A 19877-nucleotide genomic window follows, 5' to 3' on the forward strand; every position below is an offset into this window, starting at 1 on the left:
GGGTGAGTTTATTTTGGTTTATTTTCACACTGCCTAAGCTTAGGTTTGGCTGCAGCTCCAACTCCTCATCCTCTGAAGAAAACAAAGGACAGGGAGTGGGTGGTGCACATGCAGAGTGAAGGAGAAAGGAGGGGGAAAAGAGGAAACAGTTCTAAAGGTTTTTTTCTCCTCCATCAGGAGTGCAGTTTTCTCCTTACTACAACCATGGTAACACCCACTTTGTGTTCATTTACAAGAGGTGCGGGACAGCAATGAATAAAATCACCATCACAGCATAAAACACACCCCAAACTTGCAGTGAGGACAGAAGATGAGGGGCACTGGAACATATAAAATGTTTGAATAGGGAGAGCTGGTTTGGAGGAGCATTTCCATGTGTGTTCTCCACAAGAACTGCCTGATGTGCCAGACAAATAACAGACCCCAGCCATCCTCACAAGAACGTGATCCTGATTCCAGTTCTCCATGGATAATATTCCCAGTCTAGCTGTGTTTTTCCCACAGCAGTGCTGTGTAGGTGTGTGTGTAGGTGGAAATCTGACTGACTGAATAAAAATATCTGCCAGGGAAGAGGAAAGGGAAGGGCCTGAATGCAGAGAGCAGAGCAAGGGTGCAGCTCACAGCAGGTGATGCTCACAGGTGGCCCTGGTGCTGTGGGGACCAGCCAAAGCCCCATCACTGCCCAAAACCTGGGTGAGACTCCTTGCCTGCCTCTCTCCCTCAGGAAAAGAGAGATGTTTGTGTGTGAATGGAAAGAATTCCCCTCCCAGTGTGGAATCAGAGCTGTGGCTGAGGATCTGGGTGTGTGCAGGGAAGGGATGGGGAGGCTGCACAGGGCTCGTTCACCCCAAGGCTGAAACCAGCACGGGGCTGACCCTGCAGTGCTTCCTGAGCCAGGGGAGACACTTGGAAAATCCCTGTCTAATTCAGCTGAAGCACTCTGACTCTGACTCCTGCTCCCACACTTGCTGCTGCGTGTCTCAGTTCTGCCCCACTTCTGTGCTTTGGGTTTCCTCCGCCATCTGAAGGTGGTTCATAAATCTATCCATTCCTCATGCCAGCAGCCCTTTTTCTTCTGAGGAGGCTTGGAGATGATCTTCCACCTTCTTCACTCTGAAGCAAAAGAAACTTCACTAATTTTTAGTGACTTCCTACTGGCAGAAGTGTCCTGCCCTTCGTGTTCCCACAGCCAACAGGACCAGGCTGGAGGATCTTGGTGAAATAAAAGAGTCGGGGGCTTGGGTATAAGTAGGAATTGTTATGACAAAGTGCATCCCTCTTACCCAGAATAAATGGCACAAGTCACTTGATTTTAAACTTGCCCAGGGATATTTGGGATCTGCTGGGTCCAAACCTATTCAGGTTTCTCATCCTGGAGGCTGAGAGTGGCTACCAAAGTCATACAGATCTGGGGTGAACATCCCAAGTTACAGCTGTGCTGTCAGTAAATGGTGGGTGACTTTTTGTCCTCAGTCAACTCTAAATCTGCACCCAGCATGGAGCTGGGAAGGCAGAATGCTGCTGAAATCACCTGCATGTGATTTCCAATAATTTGGAATATTGGAAGCGAGTGGCTGGGTGAGTGTTCTCCATGTCAGGCTGTCAATCCACACAGAGCAAACTGTGTGGAAAAACAAAACCAAAGCAGAGCAGGACACAAGGTTTGCATCAGGACACATCCCCTGGCACGTACCTCTGACCAGGAGCTGGCTGTGCTGCTCCAGCGTGTCCGTGCTGTTGTGCTGGTTCTGGGCTCGGCACTTGTAGAGTCCACTCTGCTCCCTGGTGACGTTGGGAATGAGCAGGGTCAAAGAGATGGAATATTTGTCCATTTTCCTGAGCACAGCGTGGCTGGGAGCTGGCTCTGAGGAGGGGTAGTACCAGGCCAGGTGGGTGTAGATGTACTTGGAGGCCCGGCAGGTGAGCTGGACGTCGTTCCCCACGATGGCTGTGACTTGGGAGGATGTTTGCAACCCAGAGGGCACATCTAGGAGGAAGGGAAAACGTGTTTGGAGTTAAATCCCAGCTGAGATCTTTGCTTGGCTGCTACTTGGGGGTCAAATTTCCAGCAGTAATGGAACAAGCCAGATTTAATGAGGCACATGGAAATGTGGCAATTGGAGCTGGGAATTAGGGAAGTGAAAGTTCCTCTCACTCCCCAGTGCTAATCTGTGCTAGTCCAGCCCTCAGCATTCTAAATCATCCCATCTCCAAGTAATGAATTGAAAGCTTATAAATAGAAGGAGTTAATGGACTGAGAGAGTTTAATCAGGAGCTGTTTCCATCCAAGTGGATAAATGTGTTTGTGAGCTCTTCCCTCTCCACAGTCAGGGCTGGGAAGTATTAATTGCAGAGGAATAAAGAAACCCATTCCCAGCCCCTCAGGAGCAACACCTTCTTAGTCACTGAACAGTCTCCTCAACTCTCTCCTATTCCAACTGTGCCAATATTTATTTTCAGCACATGTGAATGCTGCATATTTACTTGATCACTGATGGATTAACTGATCTAATGATGTCTAAGTCCTTGAGGCCCTTATATTTAGCAGAGAAATACTCTGAGTCATGACTCCAACCTAGCCATGAAAGAGTGAGCTGTTTCTTGCTATAATTTTAGCAACTTTTCACCCCAGAAAAAAAACCCCCACAAAATCAATTTTCCTGAAGTGGTGAACTGAATCCATTTGAAAACAAGAAAAAACTGAATGGAAGGCCAGAGCCTGCCCTGCAATAACTGCCAGAGACCTGCAAGTAAATTGGGGCTGGAAGATCCTTTATTGCCTTTGGATTTTGTTAATTTTTAGGGACCTATCCAGCTGAATGAAAGTTCATGGACAACCACAGTGATCTGGAATCATTCTGCTGTGTCTGTTTGGAGTTTTAAGCAGCTGAGAGTTATGAGGAACCTCTTCTGCGTGTTACCAGGGACAGGCTCACTCCGGGCCACCTTCTGAGCAGGAACAGCTTTACCCTAAATCTGAGAGAAGTTTCAGTGCCAAGCTGTTGGTGAGATGCTTCCTCCTGCCAGGATGAGCTGGGTGGGATTTTGAGAGGTCCAGGAGTTAAAGCAGAACAAGTGTGCACTGCACCCGCCACCTGCAAATCCCACCTGGAATCTGGCCAGGGGCTCCTGCTGCAGAAAGTTCTGCAGAAGGCACAGCTGAGCAGAAACAGTGAGGCTGCTGAAATAACCACTCTGCCTTATAATAAACCACATATTCTATAAAATACAGAGCCCTGGAGGAGCCTTCAGACATGATTAAAAGTCTCTCTTCTTCTCGAGTCATCTGGAGGAGAACCCATGAGCTTTTGCTTCACGGTTTTTAAAGACTGGCACCAGAAATACTTCACAAAAGATCCAAAAAGAGAAGAGACCCCCTCAGGCCACAGCTGTGGAAATTGTTATTTTTTTCTCTTCTTTCCTTGTGCTGGGATTGCAGTTTGCTCTCTGCAGGCTGTTGTTGGGCTCAGTTGCTCTCCCCCGGTGCCAGCTGTGTGCTCAGGCTGCCTCGTGTGACACATCCAATGCTCACTCCTGACATCCTGTGCTCCCAACATGTCCAAATCCTGCTTATCAACACTGGTGGGGGAATGTCTGAGGCCACCAAATCCTCTCTAAATGGGAAAACTGAGAGCCAGTGAAAACACCAGGCTGTGGCACGAGCAGCATTTCACATCTCCTGAATCTCTCCAACAAAACCCCAGAACAAGAGCTGCATCCCTTGGGATAAAACTGCCTTGGGATAAAACTGCCTTGGCCATGGCACAGCTTGGGATGGGGGATTTGGTGCAAATTCCCAGTGGATGGGATGTGGCCATTCCCAAGCCCTGAGTTTTGAAGGATGCTCCAGAGTTTTGCTTTGTTGCTGGACTTGAAAGCCACCAGGGTTTTTTTTTTCTACCAACTTAACATTCTGGGAGCAGAGGCCTGGCTTGTTTTTCTTATCATTCCTTCTCCTGACATTTTTTATTTAGCATTTTGAATATTTTTAGCCGGAACCTGTGCTATTCTCTCCCATCTTGTTTGCCTTTCAAGCAGCTCTTTCGGCTCCAATAGAATATTCATTGATTTTCATTGCAGTGGAAGGAAAAAGAGAGGAAAAAAGAAGTTGCTCTGCTCTATCTTTTCATGCTCTCCTCTCTCTTTTCTCCTCCTACCTGGATTATCAGGGGAGCGATTGCAGCTTGCAGAGCACATTTCAAGTCAGTTCATCTCTCAGACAGCTTTGCTTACATAATCCTGAACCTGAGCAGTGATTAACTTCCTCCCTCTGAACAGATACTGTGTTTTAGAAGGCTCCTAATAAGCTGGCTAAAAGAAAGCACCACGGGGCTTTTTCCCTTTTATCAGCAGTCACCAAACATTTGTCTTTGGTGTTGTGTTACAGAGTAGTAGCTGCGAATTCCCCTCTCCACCGTGTGGGATTCTGTGGCAAAAGAGGGAAAGGAGCCATTGGGGGGAGGTAAAAAGGCAGCATAAATCAAAGGCAAGGCTGGCTCCATTTGTATTTACAAGGAATTAATTGTTTTTAATTTCCTGTGCTTTGCACAATAATCTTTGTAATTCAAAACTTCTGCTCTTACCCAAATTCCAGCCCTGGGCCTGGCAGGGGGGGTTGTCAGGGGTAGGGATGGAGAGAAGAGGGAGCCCCTCTATGTGGAGCAGTGGTGCTTGTCAGGAATCCTGTCAACACCTTGGCAATGAGCAGTTTGGAGTGGCACAAAATCCTAGAACAGCCCAGCTCATCCATTGTTCTGCTATCTGAGAGCAGATTTTTATCTCCTGCTGGAAATGCAATATTTTCTCTCGCGTAGAAATCTTTAACTCCATTTTTTTCAGTTGTTTTGGCAATCAGATAAACCCTTGGAAAAAGGGCTTTGGTTATTATTTGTTATTCTTATCATAATTCATTTATATTCCCAGAACATTTGGAGTTTTCAGATGGGTGGGATCCCGCCTTGCCGAATGTAGTGCAGTCAGACAAAGGCTGGAATTTGATTTACTCTGGACCTGCAGCTCTGTGGAGCTGCCCTTTCCAAGGTGCAGAGCAGAGATTAGAAGGTAAATGACACTTGTCCATGGCAGAGAATCCCTGCAGGGGACACCAGGGCAGCTTTTCACTGCACTGGGGACTTTGCAGCCTGCTTGGAATGTCCTCTGGAGCTGGACAATGACATTTCTGAGCATCTGATGGCTCACCCAAAGCTCCAGTGGGAACCCTGCAGTCAGAGCAGTGGTGGGAAAGGCAGGCAGGGTCAGATCTTGATTGGATTGACACAAAACAAAAATCCCAGAGTAAGAGTTAGGCCAGGACACGATGGATGAATCCCTTTAGGGGAGACTCCAGAGGGCTGCAGAGGGACAGTGACAGTCAGGACATCTGCAGGAGGGGCTGTCACTGCATGAGGAGATTTCTCATCACTCTGGACCCCTTATAAGGTTTGGATTCTGAGTGATCTCCAAACCCTGCTGACCCTTCATGAAATGAACTCTGCTGGCAGAGAAATGATTTAAAAATAGAGCCCAGTGCTATTTCTGGTGTCCGTGGGAGTTTTTGTGGGGGTTCTGCAGTGGAAGAACAAAATGGTTGCTGACAATTATTCCACAGGGATAAATTAATTTTTCTGAAATGAAGGTGGTGGTGGTGAAAACATCAGACTGAAGTGAGCACATCCCCAGAGAGCAGCCTGGACAACACCTGAGGAAGTGTCCCTGGAACGTTCTGCCATGTCCTGGGAAAACATCTCATCCCTGCCCCAGTGGAAAAGGGATTTGAGGGAGTTCAGCCTCTGTGTCATCTTCAGATTTCTTACCAGGGAGAAACGAGTTAACCCAATTCAGCCAGAAGGTCTGAAAGTGGCTCAGGGAGCAGCAGCTTGTTTCTTGGTAGGAGATAATGGGAGAGCAGGTCTTTAAAATCAGTAAATTGCTGAATTAATTGTGTGCCACACTTGCAGCTGCTCTGCAGAGACTTGTGAAATGCTACAAACATTTCCCAGGTGTCCCAAAGTCCCAAGTGTTGCTCTCAAGCTCTGCCCCAGCCTTCAGCTCAGCCCTTAGGTTCAACCTGCCAGAATCATGAAGTGACCAGCTTAGAGCCTTGTGCTGCTGGCCTTCCTCTGTCTGGAACCTCACAGGCTGTCCCTGGACATCCCTCAACACTGAGACAGGAGAAAACTCTTGGGGAGAGTCACCTGGAGCCTGCTCCAGCTGTTCCAGGTGTGAGGATGACCTGCAGGACTCTCCCCACAGCCTGGCCCTGCTGGAGCAGCACTCAGAGCAGATCCTCCCGTGGAGGAAGCCCACAGCAGGTCACTGCTGCAGCATGACCTAGTTTAGCACCAGGATGGTCACATTTAGAAAGTTTTCATTTCTTTCTAATCCATAAACATCACTATTTTTAAATACAGCACTTCCAAAAGCCAGTCATGCTCAGTCAGCATTTGCCTCTTCCCCAGAACAGCACAGACTCCCAGTTTTCCCTTCACAGGCTGGAACGAATCTGTCTTGCCAAGCCCTGGTCACCTCCTGGTCTGCTTGGGTGGAAACATTCCCACCATAACCACTGTCAGTAATTTCCCCCAGTGATTCATTTCCTTCTTAATTCAAAGTGCATGATTAAAACACTTGAGTCTCAAAACATCGCTGGATGGATCTTAAAATAAAAAATTTGAAATATTAGCTCACTGTGGGTGGAAAAAAACTTCCCCACATAACTTTATTATTAAAATAAACCAGAGTTATGCAAGGTGCATGGGATGATCTAACCCTTTGGATCTGGGTTCCAAACCATAAATAACCAGAGAATAACGCTGGTTATTTCTCTAGGTTTAGTCACCAAGTGTGGCAGTTCTGTGAAGAGCTTGGACAACCCACCCAGCCCTAACAGCTGGCTGAATTCCCAGGACACTCAACACTTGGAAGGGGTGAGGAGTAAAATTAATAACTGGTCTTCAGCCTGCCTTGGACATCTTGGGAACCTCTGATATCTGAGCTGTATATCCCAAAAATGCACCTTGAAGGGCATTTCCCTGAGTAAATAAGAGGTAGAGCTTTGGGAAATGTCTTTTTGGAGGCTGAAAGCCTCTCCTGTCTCTTGTCACCTCTAATGGAGGTGAAATCTTTCCCTTCCATGGCTCCTGCCTCATTATTTTTGGGTGGCATTTTTTCTGTTGGCCCCAATGGGAACAGTGCTTGGTGAGCCCTTTTTTTGGTTAGGAGGATTTGAAAGGTGCTGGATTCCTTTGGAGCAATGGAGTCAAACCACCCAGGAGGGAAGGGAGGCACAGGAGGGCAGATCCCTGCCACGAGCGAGCTCTGCCCTCCCAGCTTGCTCATGGGCAAGGAACCAAGCAGTGAGAATCAGACATTTACTTGCCAGGACACTTCTGCACTCTTTGTTCTAAAAATCGATATTTTGATGCAAATCCTGCCAGCCAACATCCACTCATCCAGAAATGTTCTGAGCACAGAAACGTTTCAGTTTGTTCTGGGTGAGCACTTGAACAAGGCTGTCCCTGGACTCTCCTCTCTTTTTAAAAACCTGCCATCTTGATGTAGATGTTGATCTCACTCCTAAAGAATTCCTGTGCTGAAAGGTTAAGCAGATATTTATTTGGATTTGTGTTCTCTGGAGAGCCTCCTCCCTGCACAAAGGGCTCTGCAAAGGGCTCCAGTGCCACGGTGCAATCAGCCCGGGGCTGGGCTGGAGCCTGGCCTTGCTCACCTTGCTGCTGATTTCCTGAGTCCAACCTTTCTCCTGGCTCAGGGAGAGGCTCCAGGCCTCTGGAACACCACAAAGGCCTCGGCTTTGCCAGAGGTTTCCTGAGGACAGCGCTGGAATGTCACCAGTGCTGCTCTAAGGCACAGAGAGAGGGACTCGGGGCCGAGGCTGGAGTCCTCCCGAGTGGAGTGGCAACTCCCACCGAGCTGGAGCCTGCCTCGTGTGGGGTGAGCAGCCTCCAAAGCACAACACACAGGGATGGCCTGGAGTCTGAAACTCCCAGGGAAATCAGAGCAGCAGCAGCTGCCTTTGGTGAGGGGCTTGTGCATTTACCTGACACGTAGAACTGGACGCTGCGCTCCTCCTGGCCCACCTTGTTGGAAGCCACGCAGTAATAGATTCCCGAGGCACTGCTGTTCTCCATGGTGAGGGTGCTCACGATCTGCCCACAAAGAGAGAACAAGGAATGGCTCTGGGGGTGTGCTAGGGTAGAAAAGCTGTTAAGAAAGTTGTTTCTAGTTAAGAATGGGTGAAAGTCCCAGCCAAGTGTTGCTACTTCCTTTTTTCTCTCGTTTCTCAGCCCAGTTAATTCTCTTCCCTCCTCGTTCCTAAACCTTCCTTTTTTCCCTGTCTTACCCATGAAAAACAGGATCCTCTTTTGAGAAACTGCCGAGGGCTTTGTGTGACAACATCAAGCAAAAAGCTGAAGTGAAGGGCCTGGAGGATCCATCCAGACACAGTCCCACACCCTGTGGGTTATGTGGGGAATATCCCCGTTTGCACGGGAAGCAGGTAATTCCCATGGATGTGGTACAAGGGGAACTGCAGGATTTTGCTTTTCCCCTCAGAGAAGGGAGGGAATGATGTGCTGGGAGCCCCTTGATTCCAAAACCCTTCCTTGGAGCTGTACAGGACTCGTTCAGTGAGGAAAGAAGCTCTGGAGAAGCTGCCAGGGCTGCAACACTTGGCAAATGCAGGAAGGGAGGATGGTGGAGAGGGAAGGAGCCCTTGTCCTGAGCTTCACCACATCGGAGGAGGAGGTGGTTCTGTTACTCCTGGGGCTGAACTCAAACACTTCCTTAAGAACTTGTGCTCCTTAAACCTCCCAAGGCTCCTGCTGGTGAGGCACTGCCCTGTCCCTGTCACGGTGCAGCCTCTCAGGCTCACCCAGGAATATCCACAGACCGTGCCTTTAATTATTCCTCATATTCCTTTGGAGTGTGAGCAGGAAAACAGGGCCTGAGCCACCAAGGCAGAGATGTTCTGGCAGGATTCCTCTGCTTCCCCTGCAGCCATTCACCTGAGGAGCTCTGAGCCCTCACATTTGGAACAAATATCGCTTTCTTTGCCATCCTCTCTAAGGCTTTTGAGAATCAAAACTCATAACACCCTCTGGCCCTTTGTCCTTATCTCCAGAGAGCTCTTTGAAGTGCACAGAAGCATCTCTGGACTTTCTTTTTAATATCCTAAACTAAACTCGCACAAGACATTCCTTTACCCCTCCTAAAGCTGCCCCATGAGTGTGTCTAGAGCTGTGTGGGATGTACTTTTTGAGTTATTTAAGATTTGCTGAGATCTGGCACTTTAAATCCCACGGGGAAATGAGTTCCAAAGGTTTTGATCCCATGTGCATTTCACATTTGAACAGTGAGCATTTGCAGCAGGATAAGGGCTGAGTGGAAAAGTCTTCGCTTTTTGTGGGTACCAAACACAAGAATGGGGAACCCCCAAATTCAGGGGTGAAAAAGGAGAGCAGCAAACCCAGCTCCCTCTGGCGTCCACCACAGAAAGAGCTGTGCAGTCCTGAGTGATTTATGATGTGAAAATAGCTTGGCTATAAAATAAGCCTGCCTATGAAAGCAGCCTGCTCCTCCTCCTGGTGCTGGTCCTGGAGCAGTGGCCTGGTGCCACAGGCTGGGAACCAGCACATCTTAGAGCCCTGAGCAGCACTTTGGAATTCCTGCTGAATCAGGACCAACAGCTTTCTCCTCATGGCTGCTGGATCTGAGCATTTAATGTTTGGAAAGAGCAAAACCCAATATAAATGTAAGTGCTGAGGACAGAAGGGGATACATTTGGACAGCTTTTTAACAGCAATTAGTCTTTCTAAGTGACAGCTCTAGCTGGGAAGTGGATGATAACGCTGTAGAGCCAGGCAAAATCATAAAATATCCATTTTGGGACATGTCCAAAGTGTTAGGGGTGACACTGTGGCTCTTCTAAACACTGATGGAATGCCTCAAGCTGCTTGGTGGCCCAGAGGTAAATGCTCATGAACACACACACAGACAGATGCTGACATCTCCAACCCCATAACTCAGGAAAAGTCTGGCAGGGCAGTGGGAAAACAAAACCAACAAAAAAAGCAAATAGCTATCCTGAGACCTCATTGGAGCTAATCTCAGTCGTGTCTAGATATGAAGGTGAAAAAGATGGTAAGTGACAGTGGGAAACAATCTGGGGACAAATTCTTGGGGAAAAAAAACTACTGAGGAACAGAGCAAAAGTAATTTTCTTGTTTGGATGCTCCAGTCATGGCTGTGCACTTGGATCCCAGCTCGTCACACACTTGAGCACCAGAGATCAGGCACCTTCCTGACTTGGCCCACAGCTGGCACCTCCCAGAGCCCTCCAAACTGTGACTTTTAAACCAGCAGCATCCAGCAGAGATCTACATGGGATCCCAGAGCTGGAAATTCAGGATTTTGTGTGATTTTCTTGTAGGATGAATCCCATGGAATCATTCTGTATCAACCTTTCACTCCAGCTGGGTGCTCCTGGGTAAATCCCAGTTATCTTTCCAACTTTTGAAATAAAGTTCTCAGTGGTCAAACAAACCTAATCCTGGTTGGTTTGGTAGCTGAGATTTAAAATCTGTGTGTGTTTGGTCACAGTGGCAGCTTGGGATAAGGATTCTGTTCTTCTAAATGTCATCCCTAATGAAAAAATGGTTTGAACTTGAGCACCCAAACTCAGGGATCTTCTCCCATTATTAACAGTGCAAACTCTGCAGGGGCACAATCCCAGGATCTGGGGACCTTTGGTAGACAGTGGAAAAATTCAGAGGGGTTAATCCCTGTGTGTGCTTAGTCCATGCACCTGGAGAAGTATTTTCCACTCCTGGAATCAGAGCCAGGGTAGAAAAGCCTGGAGTGAGTCCAAAGGAGGCCACGGAGCTGCTCCAGGGCTGGAGCCCCTCTGGAGCCAGGCTGAGAGAACTGGGGATGCTCACCTGGGGAAGGAGCTGCTCCAGGGAGAGCTCAGAGCCCCTTCCAGGGCCTGAAGGAGCTCCAGGAGAGCTGGAGAGGGACTGGGGACAAGGGATGGAGGGACAGGACACAGGGAATGGCTCCCAGTGCCAGAGGGCAGGGATAGATGGGATATGGGGCAGGAATTGATCCCTGGCAGGGTGGGCAGGCCCTGGCACAGGTGCCCAGAGCAGCTGGGGCTGCCCCTGGATCCCTGGAATGTCCAAGGCCAGGCTGGACAGGGTTTGGAGCAGCCTGGGACAGTGGAAGGTGTCCCTGCCATGGCAGGGGTGGCACTGGAGGGTCTCTGAGCCTCTCACACCCCAAACCCCTCTGTCATTCCATGATCAAGGCAGGGCTCACCCCACAGCTGCTGCTCAGAAAACCCAGAGCTCAGCACTCTCTGCTGAGCTGAACAATGATTGATGTGAAACCTGCAATGTGTGTCTGCAATGTGCAAATGCCATCAATGAACCACTCAGAGCCTGGAAATGTGCAGTTCCCAATTTCCCTGTCCCTGTGAGAGGCAGGGACACAATCCCAGCTGCCACAGGGCTGTCCCACCCTCAGCTCCTGCGCAGGCAGCACTGGCATGAGCCTAATTAATAACAAATTATTGGCATGTCGCGTCTAGACATCTTCCTAGTGGGAGCTGGATGGGATCCTGGGAGTTCACTGCATACCAAACACATCCCAGGCTTGGATTTGGAATTAAGGACTCCATTTCCCATTACTTAACCTAAAGGCCACCCAATACTGCGAGCCCAAGGAAGGGATTATTAACTAATAAATAATTACTAGGGAAGAATAAACTAAGTTTAAACCTCATAAGCAAAGGAATAAAATGACTGATTTCTGAAGAACAGCTCTGACAAGTAAATAGAGCTTGCTGCTGGGACAACTCCTGATGGAATAGTTCAATAAAGTCCATATGTAATGTTCTCAAACTGATAAAAATAAGTTATTTTAGAAGCAGCCAAATAACATTCCCCAGCCGTGCACTGTGAGTGTTTTAAGACATCTTGTAGTAAGGACAGAGCAACGAGACCTTTTTTAAGCTGGAGCCAGCATGAATTAATATCTCTTGTTATTCCTTGCTTTTTCTTTCCTTTGTCTAATCCCTGCCCTCCCTGAGAGCTTTAGTGAACAATCTTTCCTCTTTCACTTCGTTAGCTCTCCGTGGGCGAGGATGAGGAGTGGAAAACGTGGGTGGAAAACTTCTCAGCTGTCTGAGTCTGGCAGAGCTGGGCTGGAGGTGGCTGCAGGGAGGTGGAATTATAGGAACTTCAGCAGGGACCCTGCACAGAAAGCATTCAACTCACTCCTAATCCATCCACTTGAGTGGCACACGAGAACACTTGTTTGCATAGGCTGACAGTCCTGATCCAGCATTGGAGTTCATTCACTCAAAACATGCTAAAGGATGGGCTGAGGATGAGTGAGAAGTCTGGGAGCTGGCTGAGACCTTGCAGCTTTGCTCCCTCCTCTGGCAGGGGGTGTTCTGTCCCTGGTGCCTTCCTCAGCGTGAGCAGAGCAGGGTGGTCAGGAAACTGGGCTAACTGGGCTGGAACTGGGCTAACTGGAGGTTTGAGGTGTCCCTGGAGGAGCTGTGGGATGGAGGGACTAATCCCCCTCCAGCCCCTGGAGCAGGTGGGTGAATCCTGGCTGGTCCTGAGCAATCACCACTCCCTGCTCCTTCCTCCAGTGACTGCAGACCTTTTGTTCTTTTTATTCCTTCAGGAGGTCTCAACTTGGCATTTTGGTGTCTGTTTTCTTGAGTGGTTATAAATTTAGGAGGTCAGGGAAGACAAAGGGCCAGTTCTGCTGTCCCTGCTGCTGGCCAGGCTCTCACCAGAGCCAGCAAGAGCAGCACCAGGTGCTCCTGGGCAGTGCCTGCTGATCCCACTGGGCTGATCCCAAGCAGTGGCTGCTGTGTCCCAACCCCGTCCCTGTGTCCCTTTCCCTGGTGTGACAGGGCTGGAGAAGCTCCTTGAAGTGACAGGTTTGAACAGCCTGGCTGAGCTGCTCACACACATCTCACCACACACATCCCACTGCTCTAATAGTAGTCTTTTTGCTCCTTCAGGAGGTCTAAACTTGGCATTTTTGGGTCAGTTTTCTTGAGTGGTTGTGAATTTCACCAGCAGAAACACCCACGTGGCCTGGCCACTCTCATACAGACATGAAAGGGAGAAAAGAGATGAAAAGAACCCCCCAGTGAGGACTGAATTATGCATGAGTCTTGCTATTCCCTTCTGCTGGTCCCAAGCTCAGGCCAGTTTGTTATTTTGCTAACAGGAAAGAAAATAAAACAGCAACCTAGCTCCTTGTGACTTGAAAAGTCAGGCAGTTCCTGCAGTCACGGGTGTTACACCTGGTGTGAAAAAGCAGATTCAGAGGAGCCATGCAGTGCTTAAATCCCAAAGTGAGAAGTTCAACATGGAGTCAAAACCCCAGGAAAAATGAAACTATCACAGTGCAACTGCCTCCACCACTGTTTGACCAAAACTTCACTGAAGTGCATCAGAACCTGAACCACAACCTCGTGCTTTTCCTCAGGAATGAGACTCTTAGGAAGGTGGGAGGAGGTGAAATTCACTTTTCTGTCTGTGGAATACTCATGGAATAATCATGATGAGGATGATGACAAGAGAGCTCGATTTTACATGGCACTCCTGTCAGGAGATGTCTGAAGAGCTTCATGTGATCAAAGAGCACCAGGGGTTTGCTGAGAAAAACCATTCTTGCTGCCCTGCCAGCTTGCTTTGGGCAAATTTCTGGATCTGGTGATTCCAGGGGAATTATTCCCATGTTTTTAGCAGCCCTAAACAGTTAATGCAAGTTTTCACATGTGGCTGGACCAGCTTTTATTGCTGCAGCTCCCAAGGGTGAACCCTAGGGTGCTGACAAATCCTAGAGCCCAGATGAATTCCACCTTCTGCCCAAGACTCCAGTGCTCATGGGACAGGCTCAAATCCCACAGGAAAATCCCTGAGCTCAGCCAATCCCACGTTCCTAACACAGTTCTTCAAAGCTCAGACTCCAGCATCTTTATTTCTTCACCTCCTTGGTCAATGCAGGTGAATTAATTGCTGGGACATGCTGGGAATGGATTGGGCTCTTTCCTGTCTGTTCCATTCCTGATGGGAATAACAACTGAAAAAACTCATGGAAAAGTCTGAAGACATGTTCCTCAGTGACTTTTTAAAAAATTATATTCTATAATATAAAGTCTGCAATTAACACAGAGCCTTGAACTTCATAAAGGGGGAAGGAGAGGAACTGTCTGCAACATAAGCAGGGAGTGAAACCTGAGATTGCTGTAATTTAGTTATATTCATTTCAATAAATCTTAATCAGGACACAAGAATTAATAGGAAACACTTCAGACTGTGTTGTCAGCCTGGGAGAAAAAGAATGAATATAATATAAATTGTGAAATTGTGTAGCTTGTAACTTTAGTAATAAAATATGTAAAAGCTGATTATCTATCTATCTATCTATCTATCTATCTATCTATCTATCTATCTATCTATCTATCTATCTATCTATTTATCTATCTATCTATCTATCTATCTATCTATCTATTTATCTATCTATCTATCTATCTATCTATCTATCAATCTATCTATATCTATGGAGACAAACAGCAGCTCTGAGAGTCCCAAAACTCTTGTCAGCCCATGCAGCAATCAAAAAGTCTTAGAAAAAAGAAGAAACTTTGAAGGTAAATGTCACCAACCTCCATTTTTATAAATAATTAGCACTTTTAGGGGGTTGCTTTTACCTAAGATGTAGAATTCCTGAAGAATCATTCAAGCCAGAGATTAAGGGGCACTATGCCATCTAAATAAATCCAATTTATAAATATCTCCCAGCAATGGAAAAAGTTGGGAATGAGGGTAAACACTGATTTTCTCCTTCCCAGCCCAAGCTCCATGTTTTCAGAGCTCTGGTTTGGATTATGTTTAGAACTGGGAAGTCTCCCTGAGAATGAGCAGATGGCTGAGGCACTGATCCTGCCAGATGCTGATTTAGTCTGGACCCAGTCCAGACAAGCACTTTAGCTTTGTGCTTAACTTTAAGCATGGGAGTAACTCAAGAATTCTCCCATGCTCAGAGGTGAAGCAGGATTTGAAGAGCAGCGCCCAGCACCCTGCAGGAACAGACATGGAACCATCTGGAACTTCCACCTGGGAAGCTGGAGCTCCAAACCCACTCCTGGAGCCAGCAACCCCTGCAAGTCCAGCAGGTAATCCCAGCCAGAGCCCAGCAGAGCCAGGAGATCCTGAATCCACAGCAGATTCCCAGCCTGGACGTGTGGAACATCATCCAGGATCACCACAGTGAGGGACACTGCACAGGCAATTCCTGGTGGGATCACACAGGCAGGGTGATCCCAGTGCTGTTGGAAAGGGGAGCAGGCAGGGAAGTGTCTGAGGAAGGTTTTCATTGTGCCAGGGAAGTGTTTCAACCTGAGACCTGCACCTCTGGAAATCAGAGCAGGTACCTGTGGCACTGGCACCACATTCCTGGCCAGCTCCTGCTGCTGGGAGTAGAGAAAACAGGGCAGGACAAAGGAGCAGGATAAAGGGGGAAGGATAAAGGGGGCAGGATAAAGGGGGCAGGATAAAGGGGGCAGAAAAAAGGGGAGAAGGATAAAGGGGGCAGGATAAAGGGGCAGGATAAAGGGGGCAGGAAAGAGGGGGACAGGATCAGGAGCCCTCCAAGTGTTTAATGAACTCAGATTCTTTATCAGCGTTCACATCACAGCACCCCTCGAGCTGAACCACTCTCACACTTTCTCAAGAGTGAGGGAAACAGAAGATTTTGACCCAGAAGTCTTGGGAGAGTTTAAACAGGGTGTGTGACATCATTCCCAAACCCCAGCACTCATAAACAGCAGAGATCTGGGATGATCCCAGCACTGGGGAATTCCAAGCATGCTAAGAACCCTCAGCAGCTTGGGAACCACGAGCTGGGGGTGAGCATCCCCTGACATCATCCCCAGGCCATCCCACACATACCTTCAGTTTATCCCCCAGCCTCTTGGGGGTGTTCTCGATGCTCCTGATCTTGTTTCCTATGACTGTGTTCTCCCAAACCTCAACTTTTGGCCCCTCAGGATTGCACCTGGAGGTAGAAAAGCAGAGATGATGTTCAAGGCAAGCAGGGGGGTGTATTGGAGAGAGAAAATGTCAATCTTAGACAATAATCTTGGGTCTTAAATACTCCTAAGTGCTGCTGCTGGAGCCTGTTACTTCTTTGTGAAATTCCTCCATTCCTTCTTTGCAACATTTCAAAATTATTTACAAAGCACCTTGACAGAGACAAACAAAATCAGTGCTTGACCAACAGTGAACCCCCCAATCTTTGCAAAGATTAGAAATGGAAAATACCTGACAGTTAATTGAATAATGGGACTTTTATCTGGCTAATGTAAGTTATATTTCCAAATTCAAAATGCCAGTCCCTCCAAACTGCGGGGATGTTGCTGAGTGTTTGTCTGTGCTCAGCTTCCAACAAAAAGTGTGGGCTGAGGGTGTAGAACGGGTAAATACTGGGAGAGAACAGCAGGAGGTCCCTTTCATGCTGCACATTCCACAGAAAACATTTATAAATCTTCATTTTGGAATATGGGCAAGGAGCAGAGTGTGTAACACGTCATGTGGGAAGGTCCAGGTGTTGCTGCTTCATGCAAATTGAGATATTTGTGTCCTTTCCTCAAGGTGAAATGAGGTCTTCCAAAATTTTCTGCAGGTCTCTTAGTCTCTCAGACATTCTGTCCATTTATTAAATAACTTCAAACTAATAACTAATAACTCTTTATGCCTTAGTTGCTATCCTGTAGCATTTACCTCTAGCAAAAGATTTCCCTTCAGATCAGTTTACTCCCTGTTTTATTCAATCTCTTTGTTTTGGTAAAACATTGTTTTAAGCAATGTTTAAAGCATAGTTTTAAGCATGCTTAAAGGTTTAGTTAAACCTTTGAAATCTTCCCTCCATTATTATTACCATTTTTTTTTTTTTTCAAAGTATGCAAGCTGCAACAGAGATACCTTAATGGTAAACAGCTTTTGTTCTTTATTGAACAATTGCACCATCCAGGGCAAAAAAACTTTCCTGTCTTCCTCAACTTGCTAAAACCAAGCAGAGACACAGTTCTTCTCTCTCCTAGAAATGCTTGGAGAAACCACGGGGTTTCAGGAGGTAAAATTGACTTTTCTAGGCGCTGATGCTGCAGAAAATTCCTCCATAAATCAGCCCTGCCTTTGCCAAAGCCACACAAAGCACAGGGGCAACTCCCTGGGTCAGGGGAGGCTTTGCAGCTCTCAGAAGAGCCTCATTAGAAGATCTTGAGGGACTTCCTGCAAGGCAGAATCCTGTCCTGAGGATGAAGGGGAAAAGCCCAGAGGAAGTAAAAATCACATCCCAGCTCTAAGGAACAATGCTGGTGCTCAGGGACTCAAAGGGCACTGCTGAGGCAGAGTGGGGGGAGAGAAAGAGAGAGAGAGGAAGTCAGACAACAGAAGGAAATGGGGGCTGTGTCATTTCCCACAGGAATCCTCCTCCAGCTTCTGCTGCATCGAGATAAGGCTGCCCCTGGGGCCAGCAGAGGTAGAGCCACTCTGCAATTGTATTTAAATTGATAAAATCAGAGAGCTGCAACAAGGGTTATGTGAGGTCCTTTGCCACCAGGTCACTGGTTTGGATCTGGTTGAGTTTGGCACTCATGGCCAATTCTCTCCCCCTAGACAGGTCTGGAAAAGATTTTGGGTCACCTCTGTGGCTTTCCTAAGGATGCAGGACCTGTTTCCATGTGATGTTTCCGCTCTGCTCTTGTTGAACCCCTCCCAAGCAGAGCCCTGTGCCTCCTGCTGCCCTGCAGAGCCAACAAAGCCATCAAATCCCTGAGTTTATTCCCAAAAAAGGTGGGTAACTGCGGGATTCCTCCCTGGGGCAGGCACACAAGCCGGGGCTGGATCACCCAACATCCCTGTGCTGTACAGAAAACCTGGGAAAGGATTTCTCCCCAATTTCCCCCTCTCTCATGGCTTGCCATTCACAGCAATAAATGAGTGAGAAAATGAGGCACTATCCAGCAATTTTCTCCCTTGCTCTCTAGATCTGCCTTCCTTCTTTTAAAATGTGTGGAAAACCCCGATTTCATCCCTCTCACTTCAGGGAGGAGCTGACATGGTCAGGATTGTGCAGGACGTGCCCAGGGGCTACCAGGGAAGGATGGGCACCAGCCAAGGCCTCTCTCTGCAGACCCCTCTGCTCAGGGAACTACAGGAGGAAGGGGAATGTCTCCTTAGGCAAATCTCCAAAGGCATCCCGCTTTTCCCTGGCCTCCTTCCTCTCTGGCAGCTCTGACCCAGTGACTTTGCTGGCAAAACCTGCAGCACAGAAGGGTCCCCAGTAAGACACAATTCCCTCTCCCAGCTTCAGGGACACCGAGGCTGCCCCGGGAGACTGAAAACTGCCATGAATCCCATATGGATTTAAGGAAGCCAAAAATCTGTCTGGAAATTGTCTGGAAAAAGCTCTTGAGGGGCAAAAGGTATGTTAGCTCTGCCCACAAATCCTGCTGGTTTTCTTTTGTAAAGTATTCACAGCATTCAACAGGGCCAAGGAAAGTCAGAGGGGCACTGCTGGTCAAGGTAAAGGAAAATTCAATGATCTTTAGTCACTTTAAACTTATTTAACACAATTCAGGTAATGCACAAGGTGCACAAACACAACCAGATGCCAGCTGAGCTCAGAACCCTGGACATCTTCACTCTGACTGTGATTTTAGCTCAGATAAATAGGATGGAGTAGAAAGCAAACCTGACTGGAACATGTTCGTCCATGGGGACATCACTTACAGGGTGTCTGTGATGTTGCAGGGCTGCCACTTCCACTGGATGCTTGGCTCGGGGTTCCCACTTGCCGTGCACGAGATTTTGTGTTTGCTTCTCAATTCCACCTTCACAACCTTATCAAAATCAGTCTCCTTTTCATAGATCTTGGGTCTCTCTAAAGATAAAAAACCCACAAAAATGCAAATGAGCAAATTTACATCCATAAAAGGTTTTGAAACATTTTGCTGGGAGAAGTGATGATCCAGTGAGGCTCCTGATGTTGTGGGGGATTTCCAGCAGTTCTGCAAATATCCCTTCACAGAAACAAGGGTGTTGGTTGTGATATTTCACAAAGCACATTGCAATGCTACCACATTCATCCCAATCCCTTTCAAGTGCTGCTGGGGACCTGCTGGACTTCTGGAAAATTCATGCCATGGAACATCTCTTGGTCAGGGCTGCAGGATCAGGATCAGCCCATGGGCTGTGGGCAAAATGGGATTGGAGGGCTGATGTCCCCTCCTGAGAGGAACCTCATCAGGCACCAGCTCCTCAGGATTTTTGGGAAAAACCATCTTTTTCACCTGAAGTCTTTCCTTTTCTGTGTGTGTAACATGCACTGGATGGAGGGGAGAAGAAAGCGAGGAAGGAGAGGTGTGGGGAAAACACTTGGAGAGAAATGCCAAGAAATTCTCACCAACCACAACGAATGCCATGAGAAATGTCACGGCATTACTCACATCTGGAGGAGCTGCAAGATCACACCCTCAGACTGGAAATCTCTCTTTTTGTGACACTTTCAGGGCTGCTCGTTGCCAGCAGGAAAGAAACGCTTTGTCCTGTCTCCTTCCAGCTCCCACGGGAAGGCACGGAAAGGAGGAATAACGGGAAAAAAGCCCCAAAGTGAACTGAACTTTTGCTAACCTCGGACAGGGTGGCTTTGAGATTGGGGTGAAAGCACAGGCTCTTCCCTTGTGCAGACAGCTCTGCCCATCCCTGGCTGGATCTCTTTGTCTGCTTCTCATAACAGGAAATCAAACAGATTTATTGGTGGGGTCC

The 19877-nt window shown here is 47.8% G+C and overlaps 1 protein-coding gene across 2 annotated transcripts in view; it reads right to left on the reverse strand.

The window, feature by feature from the left end:
* Positions 1–19877, reverse strand: part of LOC102108458 (vascular endothelial growth factor receptor kdr-like) — a 124925-nt gene that overhangs the window by 37260 nt on the left and 67788 nt on the right. For both annotated transcript variants that reach the window (XM_014256468.2, XM_005527505.3), the window contains exons 10-13: positions 18843–18993; positions 15999–16104; positions 8057–8165; positions 1694–1987 (exon numbers count right to left, since the gene is read on the reverse strand). In XM_014256468.2, coding sequence (XP_014111943.2) covers positions 1694–1987; positions 8057–8165; positions 15999–16104; positions 18843–18993 — 660 coding nt within the window. The remainder of the gene's footprint in view (positions 1–1693; positions 1988–8056; positions 8166–15998; positions 16105–18842; positions 18994–19877) is intronic.

This window comes from Pseudopodoces humilis, chromosome 15 (assembly GCF_049639895.1).
Source record: "Pseudopodoces humilis isolate 2021_Gansu_Grassland_sample_001 chromosome 15, ASM4963989v1, whole genome shotgun sequence".
Taxonomy (NCBI): domain Eukaryota; kingdom Metazoa; phylum Chordata; class Aves; order Passeriformes; family Paridae; genus Pseudopodoces; species Pseudopodoces humilis.